The sequence below is a fragment of the Belonocnema kinseyi genome, chromosome 7, assembly GCF_010883055.1.
Source record: "Belonocnema kinseyi isolate 2016_QV_RU_SX_M_011 chromosome 7, B_treatae_v1, whole genome shotgun sequence".
Lineage (NCBI taxonomy): Eukaryota > Metazoa > Arthropoda > Insecta > Hymenoptera > Cynipidae > Belonocnema > Belonocnema kinseyi.
In genome coordinates, this window is record NC_046663.1 from 15017607 (window position 1) to 15030847 (window position 13241).

Here is a 13241-nt window from a genome sequence, read left to right on the forward strand (position 1 = left end):
TTCCAATGAAAAAAGTTGATTTTCAAACATAAAAAGTTAAATTTTCAAGAAAATTATGGATTCTCAACAAAATATACAATAGATCATATTTTAACTGAAGAAAAGAAGAATTTTCAACAAATCAGATCAATTTTCAATAAGGAGTTCAATTTTTAATTAAAAAATTAATTTTCAAAACTAAAAGTTCAATATTTAAACAAACTGTTGAATTTTCAACCAACGAAAATGAATTCTTATCAAAAGAAAAAAACGTAATTCAACTTTTACCAAAGTAGTGAATTTTGTAAATAATATAAAAGATATGTTTTAACCAAAAATAGAATAAATGAATTTGTAGTTTAAAAAGTGAATTATTAACAAACAAAAGAACGAAGCGGTATACCAAAAACATTTCGACAAAATAGTTGAGCTTTTATCAAAATAATTATATTTTTAACCAACTCAATAAATCTTTTTAGCAAAAGTTCAATTTTTAAGCAGGAGTTAAATTTCCAATAAAATAATAAAGTTACAAATAAAATGGGTTAAGCCTTAAACAAATAGTTGCATTTTTAGCGTATGATTATGAATTCTTATCAAATGAAACAAACGAAAAGTGATTCAACTTTTACCCAAGTATTTAATTTTTAAAATTAGAAAAAAAAAACTTTTAAACTAAAAATAGAACAGTTACATTTATAGTTAAAGAAAGTAATTATTAACAAAAAAAAGGAATTTTTAGAAAATATTTAAATTTTACATCATAAGGATGAAATTTTAACTAAAATTCAGAACCATCAAATGGAGTGCTTATATTTTCATTAGAAAAAAATCATGTTTTAACGAACAAACAAATTAGTTTAAAAAATGAATTTTCATATAAAATCATGATTTTTTAATAAAATAGGATTCTTTCATAAAGCGATCAGCCGGAAACAGATTAATTGAGTTTTTATAAAAGAAGATAAATTCTATACAAATAATCTAATATTAGATACTAAACCAAAAATTCGAATTTCAAAAGTAAAACTTTTAACTAAAAAAGGGAAATTGTAACAAAAATTAGTGTTTTCTACCAAGATGAATACATTTAAAAAAATGATTTAATTTTCAATCACATGATGAAATGCGTTACTTAAAATATTATCTATCGAAATTTTGCACACTTTCTCAAAAATTTCAATGTGTTCCGGATGTCCAAAAATGTATAAAGTTTAGATACTTATTCTTCTGTAATAAATTACAAAGCTGAAGCTGCAAAACTATTGCTGTGAATTTACTTTTACGAAAATATGAATAATAACCTAAAAATAAGAAACAAAAATTGTGTTTCTCCAACAGTCCCATCAGTGATTTTTTTGTCGCAAAATAATCGTGAGACATCACTAAAATTATTTCAGAAGAAAATCGAAATTCGGAAGCCCTATTAAGTTGAACTAAATTCAAACCCACCGTGGTTTTGTTCCTACGATCTTAACAAATGAAATCCATCAATATTCATTAACTCTCCCTTTCGAAATAAAACATCTAATTAAACTTATTTTTCAGCTTTCCCCAAAAAGGTTTTATTCTCATCGTGTAAAAAGAAAGCAATGATATGCGTGCAATCAATCAGACGAGCCCTTAATCAGAAGCTCTCGAACAATCTGCCTTATATGGCGAAATGAAGTGCCTATTTATAAGTAATGAAGCTCGCCCCTCGCAGGCGAGCGATCTTCTCGATAAACACGTTTTTCCGTTAACGGCGACGCGACATTTCCAGCAGGGGTGCATGAAAAAGCTTAAAATTCTGATGGAGCACGCGGAATTGATTACGGAAGCGAGGACAGCGATAGTGGTAGTTAGGGCTTCTGCTGTGGGTAGATAGCACCCTCTCCAACTGCTCGAGCAACACCCTCGCCTCGGACTAGGAGGCCTTGCGCGAGTTCTTCTTTACAACTGTTTGCAACCCGTGATGATGAGCCAGGCTACCTTGCATCCTAGACTCAAGATAGAACACGTCCCTGACTGATATGGGTCCCTCTTTCCAGAACGGGACCCGTTGCAGTCTGCTGTCTGGCTGATTTCGATTATGCAGTCACTGCAATCTTTTTTCCCAGCGTGGCCTTGTATGGCAGGTTGAGAGTTTTCCGGCAGAAGAGAAAAAAAGATTTTTTATTGTCGCGAGAACAGAAATAGTAAGATGGGAGATTCAGATTGATAATCTGATTTATTAGATTCGATTACAAATATTGGCTCTTTGGTAAATATGACTGGAGGAGAGATAAGCCTTGCTCTATAGCAAGGAATAAGAAGGGCTTGTAGATACCTTTCCTTGAATCATTTCTTTAGTTTGGTTTAATGAACAAAAAGTATCCTACATTGAGATCCAAAGAGGATATTTGATAAAGTTCCACTATAGAAGTGGTGGGTGTGAACCAGTTCAGTACTAAAGTACTTTAAAGTACACACAAAGTGACCTACTTTGAGGTCTAAAACAATTTCGAATAAAGCTCCGTTGGATGTGAACCTGATCAATACTAAAGTACTTTCGGGTACACAAAAAGCGTACTAATTTGTGATCCACACACGATTTTGAATACTATTTCAATAAGTGTGAACCTGATCATTATTAAAGTACTTTAAAGTACCTGAGAAGTTTTAAGCTTTAAGATACAAATACGATTTCGAATACAGTTTTACTAGAAACCTACTGGGTTTGAACCCAATTAGTACTAAAGTACTTTAAATTACATAAAAAGTATCCAAATTTGAGATCCAAAGTAAAATTTAGAATAAAGCTACACTGGATATGAACCAGATCAGTAATAAAGTAATTTATAGTAGACAAAAAGTACCCTACTTCAAAAGCCAAACCGGACTTCAAATAAAGTTTTCCTATATTAATAGTGGGTAAGAACACAATTAGAACCATTTTGTTGAAAGTACACAAAAAGTGTTCTAATTTCATGTCCGAAAAGGATTTAAAATAAAGTTTCAATATAGAAGTGGTTTGTGCGAATCCGATGAGTACTCAAGTACTCTTTAGTACACAAAATTGTCCAAATTTAAAAACAAAATAGTATTTCGAATAAAGTTTTCCTATAGTAGTAGCGGGTATGAACCCAATCAGTACTATATTCCTTTAAAGTACATCAAAAGTATGCTAGTTTGAGTTCCAAATAGTATTCTGAAAAAAACTAGACTGTTTGTGAACCAGTTTAGTACTGACGTTAAAGAAAGTACAAAATAGTATCCTACTTTGAGAGCCAAATAGGATTGAAAAAACTAGCCTGAGTGAGAAACGGTTTAGTACTAAAGTACTTCAAAGTACAAAAAAGACTCCTCCTTTGAAAACGAAATAGGTCTCCGAATAAAGTTTTACTGCAGTAGTAGTGCTTATGAACCCAATCAGTACTATTGTACTTTAAAGTACATAAAAAGTGTCCCAATTTCATATACAAATATGACCTCGAATAAAGTTTTACTATAGTAGTGGTAGGTATGAACCAATCAGTACTATATTACTTTAGAGTACACCAAAAGTGTCCTAGTTTTAGATCCAAATAGTATTCCGAAAAAATAGACTGGGTGTAAAACAGTTCAGTAAAAGAGTTATTGAAAGTACACAAAAAGTATTTTACTTTGAGACCTAAATAGGATTTCAAATAAAGTCTCACCATAGTAGTCGTGCCTTTAGACCCAATCAGTACTATAGTACTTTAAAGCACCCAAAAAGTGTTCTAAGTTCAGATCCGAATAGGATTTCTAAAAAAGTTTTTTATAGATATGGACGATGTACATACAATAAGTACTAAATTTCTTTAAAGTACACAAAACGTATCCTACTTTGAGAGCCAAATACGAATCCGAAAAAAACTAGACTGAGTGAGAAACAGTTCAGTACTAAAGTATTTCAAAGTACGAAAAAAGTCTCCTCCTTTGAAAACGAAATAGGTCTACGAATAAAGTTTTACTACAGCAGTAGTGCCTATGAACCCAATCAGTACTATAGTACTTTACAGTACTTAAAAAGTGTCCTAATTTCAGATACAAATAGGATTTCTAATACAGTTTTACTATAGTGGTAGTGGGTATGAACCCAATCAGTACTATACTACTTTAAATTACACCAAAAGTGTCTTAGTTTGAGATCCGAATAGTATTCCGAAAAAAATAGACTGGGTGTAAAGCAGTTCAGTACAAATGTTATTGGAAGTACACAAAAAGTATCCCACTTTGAGGCCCAAATAGGATTGCAAATAAAGTTTCTCTATACTAGTAATTCCTTTGGACCCAATCAGTACTATAGTACTTTAAAGAACACAAAAATTGTTCTCATTTCAGATCCGAATAGGATTTCTAATAAAATTTTTTATAGATGTGGTCGGTGTACATCCAATCAGTACTCAATTTCTTTAAAGTACACAAAACGTCTCCTACTTTAAGAGCCAAATAGGATTTTGAAAAAGCTAGACTGAGTGAGAAACAGTTTAGTGCTAAAGTACTTTGAAGTACGAAAAAAGTCTCCTCCTTTGAAAACAAAAAAGGTCTCCGAAAAAAGTTTTACTACAGTAGTAGTGCCTATGAACCCAATTAGTACTATAGTATTTTAAAGTACACAAAAAGTGTCCTAATTTCAGATACAAATAGGATTTCAAATACAGTTTTACTATAGAAGTGGTTTGTGCGAATCCGATCAGTACTAAAGTACTCTTTCGTACACAAAATTGTCCAAATTTAAAAACAAAATAGGATTTCGAATAAAGTTTTACTATAGTAGTAGCGGGTATGAACCCAATCAGTACTATACTACTTTAAATTACACCAAAAGTGTCTTACTTTGAGGTCCGAATAGTATTCGAAAAAAATAGACTGGGTGTAAAGAAGTTCAGTACAAAAGTTATTGAAAGGGCACAAGAAGTATCCTACGTTGAGACCCAAATAGGATTTCAAATAAAGTTTCACTACAGTAGTAATGCCTTTGGACCCAATCAGTACTATAGTACTTTAAAGCACACAAATATTGCTCTCATTTCAGATCCGAATAGGATTTCTAATAAAGTTTTTTATAGATGTGGTCCGTGTACATCCAATCAGTACTAAATTTCTTTAATGTACACAAACCGTGTCCTACTTTGAGAGCCAAATAGGATTTAAGCTAGACTGAGTGAGAAGCCGTTTAGTACTCAAGTACTTTAAAGTACAAAAAAAGTTTACTTCTTTGAAAACGAAATAGTACTCCGAATGAATTTTTACTACAGTAGTATTGACTATGAACTCAGTCAGTACTATAGTACTTTAAAGTACACAAAAAGTGTCCTGATTTCAGATACAAATAGGATTTCAAATAAAGTTTTATTATTTAAGTGGTTGGTGTGAATTCGATCAGTACTAAAGTTTATTTAGAGTACACAAAAATTGTCCTACTTTGAGAGCCAAATAGGACCTCTAATGTTTTACTATAGTAGTAGTATGTATGAACCCAATCAGTACTATACTACTTTAAATTACAGCAAAAGTGTCTTAGTTTGAGATCTGAATAGTATTCCGAAAAAAATAGACTGGGTGTAAAGCAGTTCAGTACAAATATTATTGAAAGTACACAAAAAGTATCCTACTTGGAGACCCAAATTGGATTTCAAATAAAGTTTCTCTATAGTAGTAATGCCTTTGGACCCAATCAGTACTATAGTACCATAAAGCACACAAAAATTGTTCTCATTTCAGATCCGAACAGGATTTCTAATAAAGTTTTTTATAGATGTGGTCGATGTACATCCAATCAGTACTAAAATTCTTTAAAGTTCACAAAACGTGTCCTACTTTGAGAGCCAAATAGGATTTCGAAAAAAGCTAGACTGAGTAAGAAACAGTTTAGTACTAAAGTATTTTAAAGTACGAAAAAAGTCTCCTCCTTTGAAAACCAAATAGCACTCCGAAAAAAGTTCGCGACAGCAGTATTTCCTATGAATCCAATCAATACTATAGTACTTTGAAATACATAAAAAGTGTCCTAATTTCAGATTCAAATAGGGTTTTGAATAAAGTTTCACTATATAAGTGGTTGGTGTGAATTGGTCAGTACTAAAGTTTTTTAGAGTACGCAAAAATTGTCCTACTTTGAGATCCAAATAGGATTTTGAAATGAAAACTAGACTGAATGTGAAGCAGTTCAGTACTATAGTACTTTATAGAAGAAAAAAAGTCTGCTCCTTTGAAAATCAAATAGGTCTTCGAATAAAGTTTTACTACGGTAGTAGTGCCTATGAACCCAATAAGTACTATAGTACTTTAAAGTACACAAAAAGTGTCCTAATTTCAGATACAAAAAGGATTTCAAATAAAGTTTCACTATATAAGTGGTTGGTGTGAATCAAATCAGTACTAAAGTGCTTTAGAATACAAAAAAATTGTCCTGATTTGAGATCCGAATAGGATTTCGAAAAAAAAACTAGACTAAGTGAGAAACAGTTTAGTACAAAAGTACTTTATAGTACACAAAAAGTCTCCTCCTTCAAAAATCAAATAGGTCTCCGAATAAAGCTTCATTACAGTAGTAGTGCCTATGAACCCACTAAGTACTATTGTACTTTAAAGTACACAAAAAGTGTCCTAATTTCAGATGCAAATAGGATTTCAAATAAAGCTTTACTATAAAGTGGTTGTTGTGAATCGGATCAGTACTAAAGTTCTTTAGAGTACATAAAAATTGTCCTACTTTGAGAGCCAAATAGGACTACGAATAAACTTTTACTATAGCAGTAGCGGTTGTGAACCGAATCAGAACCATAGTATTTTAAATTGCAAAAAGTTCAGTACTAAAGTATTTTCAAGTACATAAAAAATGTACTCCTTTAAGATTGAAATATGATTTCGAATAAAGTTCCTCTGTTTGTGAACCCGATCAGTACTTAAGTACTTTAGGTACACCAAAAGTCTCCGACTTTGAAAATAAAATATCATTTCGCATAAGGTTTTACTGTTATAAATCCAAATAGTGTTTCGAAAAAAACTAGATTGGGTGTGATCTAATACAGGACTAAAGTACTTTAAAGTGCACAAAAAGTATCCTATTTTGCGATTCAAACAGGCTTTCGAATAAAGTTTTACTATTGTAGATCCAAATAGGATTTGGATAAAAACTATACAAAGTGTGAAGCATTTCAATATTAAGGAAACTGAAAGCAGCTATCCAAAAATGATGTCCAATAGCAAAGCAAATGTTAACAATTTATTGAAATTGTTATAAACAAATAAGGAATGAAAATTATTTTGTTTGGATTGGCGGTGATTTGTCACTTCATTCGAATTCAGTTTAAATAATTTATGGACAAAAAGATTTTTTTAGGAAAAATAATAAAAGTTAATGAAATATTTCTTATTTTAAAAGCAACTTTTATAAACAAATATCCATTTCAGGTATTTTTAATGGAATAAATAAAGTTTTTATCCAAAATCGATAATATATTATTAGGAAATGAAGTATCAGTTTCATATTTGGTCACCAAAAAAATATAGTAATTGTTTAAACTACCTTAATTAACAAATGCACTATTTGGCTTTTTTTTTAGTCCATACTTGATTTTTTCAAATAAGCTAACTTTAGATGACTACTTCTAAATTGTTAAGAACATGTTGCTTATAATTAAACATTTATTATTGTAAACAACAATTATTTAAATAAATTAAGAAATTAAATTAGATAAATTTATAAATTAAATACTGCTTCTTAACATAATTAAAAGGCAGTTATTTATCAATGTTTTCGTGCTATAAATTAATGATATTTGATGATTGTTTATCCAAACATTTGAACTTGTTTTTTTTTTGTATAATCAAGTTTTAAAAAGACATCTTCTAACTTTTTTTGTAGTTCGATAACGATCCAAATTGTTAATAAAAATAAAAATATTGGATCGTTATCGAACTAAAAAAAAAAAGTAAAAAATTTTGTTATTAACAGTTAATTACACTGAAAAAAACAAGTTTAAATCCTGAAAAATAGCCCAATAATGCATTTGTTAATTGACTTTAAATGAACAATTTTTAAATGGTGTAAGCAATTGGTTTTGACAATAATAAATTATTCTTAAATTAAAATCATTTTTTGAAAAAAATATCCTACTCCATCTTCACTCCATTGGGAAACGAACCGCAAAACTTCCGATTTCCGGTCTGATTTCCAATGGAGTGAAGATGGAGTAGGATCTTTTTTTCAAGAAATAATTTTAATTTAAAAATATTATTTTCCATCTAGTCTTATTAAGACGTTAAGCATTTTCTGTTATTGAAGATTCTTAACTTTATCGATATAGTGTAGATTTTCTGCCTTCATGGTTTGGAGGGTTGATCTACTGTCGGTAAGGTACAATCTGTGATGATATAGCAGATAATTATAAAAAATTTTAAATAAATTATTCACTCTAATGAAAATGTTCTCAAAAACTCAGAAGTTAGTTATTTACATTAAATTGCATAAAAAAAATGAATTTTGTACCTCCAGTAATAGCCAAACATTGCATTTGTTAGTTAATGTAGTTTACACAATTCTTTATTTTCATTTAAGGGCCAAATATTATACTAAGGTTATATTTTTAAGGAATATGTGATCGATTCCATAAAAAAACTTGATTAATTTTATCAAAAATACCTGATATGGATATTTTTAAATAAAAATTGCCCTTAAAATAACAAATTATTTATAAATTTTAATAATTCAACTAAAAAACCCTTTTTTGTCCATTCAATTTACAAATTTAGTGCGATTTAAGTGAAGAATCACCGCCAATCCTAATGAAACTATTTTTATTCACTAATGTGTTTATAACAAATTAAATTAATTCTGTAACATTTGCATTCATATTGGACATTTTTCTTGTCTGCAGACGATTTCTTTTTTGCCCCATCATGCAGCGGCACCGAATAATCAAAAATAATTAGTTGAACGCGTATTTCGAAAATCTTTTACTTTAAAAATTCTTCATTTCCAGTTTTTATTTTAAAGTTTTTATTTTTTATTTTGAAGAATTTTAAAATAAAGTCTGGAAGACTTACATAATTAAAAATTAAAAGCGTTTTAATTTGAAAATTTTGATCAAATTAATTTGTTTTTTAAGTATTAAAAACTAAACAATAATTCATTTTATAAAACGATTCTAAATTCGTGCTAAATGATGAGATATTCGTAATAAAAGGCTTCTAATAAATTAAAAATATTTTTTCTTTTAAAATTAATCCATTTTTAGCCCATCAAATTTAAATTTTGTAATTTAGAAAAAAAAGTATTTAATATGTAGCAATATTTCACTGTTCATTTAAGACGTGTGAATTGAAGCCAAATATGTAAAAGTAAACAATTTGAAATTTAATTATGTTAGATAGGAAACTTTGAATTGGCAAGGAAACTTTTAGTGTCACAATTGTTATTGTTCTACTTAAAAAAATTTTAAGAGATATTTAGAAGTTTTGAAAAGATTCAAAATTAATTTAAAAACTTGAAATGTTGTCAAGTAATTTAAACGAAGCGTGTTCAATTTTTATCAAAACTTCTAAACCGATTTTTCAAATGAATAGAATTTTTCCTACAATTTTGGAAATATTCTCAAATCATTTTAAATATTCTGTTAAAATAATTTTTTAAATTAAATATCATTTTCAATTTTCCTAGGAATATTAGGAAAATGTTTTTATTCTTTTGCAGCATTTTACAATTCTTAAAAAGCTTCTAAATTTTTTGTTTGTGATTAGCGAAAATCTATATTTTGCATAAATTAAGCTGTAGCTATTTGCACAAACTTTTTTGAAATCATTTTTAGATATAAATTAATTTTGAATCTTTTTAAAAATTCTAAACATCTCTTAAAATTACTCTAATTTTTTCTAAAAATAATAAGTTTTCAATTGTTGTTTATAAATCCAGATTTGAAGGACTTCAGTTTGAATTCGCAGGATTTTCAGAAGTTGTAGGAAAAATTTAACTAAATTTAAAAGTTATTTAAAAGTTCTGCGATAATTTCAGAAATAATTTTAAATTTGAAAAGACTTAAAACTACTTCTAGATTTATCAAGATTTTTAAATAAGATTTTAAAGCTTTTCGAGGATGCTTAAACTATTTAAAATGCAAATCATTAAGTTTTTGATTTAAGAACTCTGAAGGTGAAAAAAGTTTTAATTTTTTAATTTTTCATGTTTCTAGCCTAAAATAACTTAATAATATAATTTTAAAATCTTTTAAAGTTCATCGATTGACCCTTTAATTTAGAATATTGAAAATGTAAACTTGAACTTATATTTTTGGATTTAAATATAAATTCTTGAAATCTATAATTTATTAATGTTAAAAATTCTGAATTTTGCAGTGTACATCCATTTCTTTTAAAACTGTTAAATTAATTGTCGTTTATATGTTCAGATTTGAAGGAAGTTTGTTTGAATTCTCAGGATTTTCAAAAGATGTAAGACAAACTAAATTAATTTTAAAAGTTATTTAAAAGTTCTGCAAAAAATTCTAAAATAACTTGAAATTTAAAAAAATTGAAAACTTCTAGTTTAAGGGTGCTTAAACTAATTAAAATGCAAATCATTTAGCTTCTAATTTAAGAACTTTTAAGGTGAAATAAGTTAAAATTTTTAAAGTTTTAATTCTTCTAGTCTAAAATAACTTAATAATATGATTTTAAACATTTTTGAAGTTCATGGATTTATTCTTAAATTTAGAGTATTGCAAATGTAAACTTGAATTTATATTTCTGGAATTAAATATAAATTCTGGAACTCTATAATTTATAATTGTTAACCATTCTGAATTTTGCAGTTTATCGGTATTTCATTCAGAGCTGTTTCACTTTAAAGTATCAGTACCTTCCAGTTGATACGTGTAAATTATTGAGAATTTGATCACAATATTTTTGAGTTAAAAAACTTTTACACTTTAATATTAAAAGTTAAAAATTCAAGAGACCCACTTTGAGTGCTTTAATTTGTTGTTAATTTTTTGTAATTCTAAATGAAAAAATGTTTAGTATAGAGTTCTATTTTTTAAATTTTATTGACAGGTAAAAATGTTTACGAACCGGAAAACTCGAGAAATGACAATTTGGGTACGTTACGTTTAGGCGTCACTGTTAGCACTCCACCGTTAGGCGCGGGACATTCTGGTGCTGGGCGTTTAGGCACAATTACAATATTAAAAAATGCGCTTTAGAGAAATTCCTTTTAACAGGATGTATAATTGATATTTATATCATTTTTGAGCCAATAAACCCATTTTCGTCAAAATGTCCCAAGGGCCTTTTGGACTGCCACCCTTCACATAACATAACATGTTGCATGCATCTAAATATTTTTGAACCTTTGATACCTCTGGTTTTAAGGTGATTAAGCCTTTTGGCTCCTAAACGTTCCGTGCCTAAGCGTACCGCGCCTAAACATCTCGTGCTTAAACATCCGGCGCCTCAACGTCCTACGCATAAGCGTCCCGCGCCTAAACATCCCGTGCTTGAAAGTCCCGTCGCTAAAGGTCTCCCGCTTAAACGTCCCACGCCTAAACGTCCCGCTCCTAAGCATGCCACGCCCAAACATCCCGCGCCCAAACGTCCCGCGCCTAAACATCCCGCGCCTAAACATCCCACGCCTAAACATCCCGCACCTCAACGTCCCGCACCTCAACGTCCTACACCTAAACGTCCCGTGCCTAAACATCCTGCGCCTAAACATTTCGCGCCTGAACGTCCCGCGCCTAAACATCCCGCGCCTTAACGCTCCGCGGCTGAGCGTCCAGCGCCTAAACGTCCCGCGCCTTAACGTCCAGCGCCTAAATGTCCTGGCGTCTAAACGACACGTTCCCGAAATTTCTTCGACACGGTTTCGAGCGCCTAACGAGCTATTGCATCCATCGCCTCAGTTCTCGAATTGACAACTAAGTACTATAAAAAATTACTAGATGCATCGACTAATATAATTTTAATCAATTTCGAAAAAATTTCCTATGTTTCCAAAAATCTTCCTGAATTTATAATAACTAAACAAACTTAACGTCCGAGAGCCTACTACATAAGTCTCCCTAAATTCTTCAGGGATCAATAAATTCCATCAAAATTGGCAGTAGGAAGATTTCATTATCGACCCTTGACGATTATAATTAATCAAGGGATGCAATGGCTGAGGAGTTGCAGAAGGGAACTCACTGCAATTCCGAGAATTTCGAAACTCCCTCTAAAGCACCATAGACGAAGTAGCCTCGATGGTTGTGTAAGTGTTCATATGTGTGAATCGTATAGTGCTTTCTGGAATGCAAAAGGTGAGAGACGCAGAAAGAGAGAAATACGTTGCGCGGAGGATAAAATGCCGCGTTTACATCAGTCCTGAGGAAAATTATACCAATTAGCCTCGTAAGGTCCCTTAACAAAAACGATGCACGAATGTCCTGCGATGTCCTTAGGCATTCCAACAAAACACTCGTTATACGAAATACTAAAAACATTCAATATTTTATTACTTTATTAAATATTTTTTAAAAATAAAGCTAGTTTTTAAATAAACTTTCACAGAAAAAATTATTATTTACAAATACACGAGCAAAAAAGGACAAAAATGGACCAAATCCAATTAAACTTGTCCGTTGTTTTCCATTTAATACCTATGGCAGTAAAAAAGGCCTAAAATTTTTAAAATTCCCATTTATACTCAGAAAATTATGTTAAAACTTTTTTTTATAAATCTCTAACCTGAAAGACTTTTAATATTTGTTAATTAAAAAATTTAAATTAAAGGGTGTTAATCGTAAACCTTCCAATTTCAATTTTTTTAAATTTGTTGCGTAAAATTGTGGAATTTAAAAATTAAAACTTTAGTTAATTTTAAAATACAAAATTTAAAGACCTTTAGTAGAAAATCTTTAAAATTTTGGAACTTTCATTTTTAAACGTTTAAAATAAAAAATGTGCAATTTTGTGTGTAAAATTGTAATACGTATAATTGTAAATCGCGGACATTGCCGATTTTTCAATTCTGTTAATTTTTAAGGAAAAAATTGAGGCGTCCTTAATTTGCAAATCTTCAAAATTGTAGAATTTTTAATTCTAAATCTTCAAAATTAAAAAATTCTAAATTCGTGGCGTAAAATTGACGAACTTTTAATTTTAAATCTATAACATTGGATATTTTTTAATTTCCTTAATTTTAAAATAAAACATGTAAACGCCTTTAGGTGCTAATCTTCAAAATTTTAGAACTTTTAATTCTGAATCTTCAAAATTCAGAAGTCTTTTATTGTTTTGCG

General features: G+C 29.7%; 1 protein-coding gene across 1 annotated transcript; it reads left to right on the forward strand.

Annotated features, from left to right (window-relative positions):
- The first annotated feature begins 1642 nt into the window (after positions 1-1642).
- Positions 1643-11719, forward strand: LOC117176349 (predicted GPI-anchored protein 58). Its single transcript, XM_033366590.1, has 3 exons — positions 1643-1838; positions 11017-11098; positions 11344-11719. Exons 1-3 carry the CDS (start codon positions 1643-1645, stop codon positions 11717-11719), a joined length of 654 nt encoding a protein of 217 aa, XP_033222481.1.
- Positions 11720-13241: the final 1522 nt, after the last annotated feature.

Bases quoted from the DNA above. Each gene is read 5' to 3' on its own strand.
- LOC117176349 (XM_033366590.1), top strand. From the start codon at position 1,643: ATGAAGTGCCTATTTATAAGTAATGAAGCTCGCCCCTCGCAGGCGAGC. The intron at 1,839-11,016 runs GTAGATAGCACC...TTTTATTGACAG, and splicing joins AGTTAGGGCTTCTGCTGTGG to GTAAAAATGTTTACGAACCG. The intron at 11,099-11,343 runs GTTAGGCGCGGG...AAGGTGATTAAG, and splicing joins GTCACTGTTAGCACTCCACC to CCTTTTGGCTCCTAAACGTT.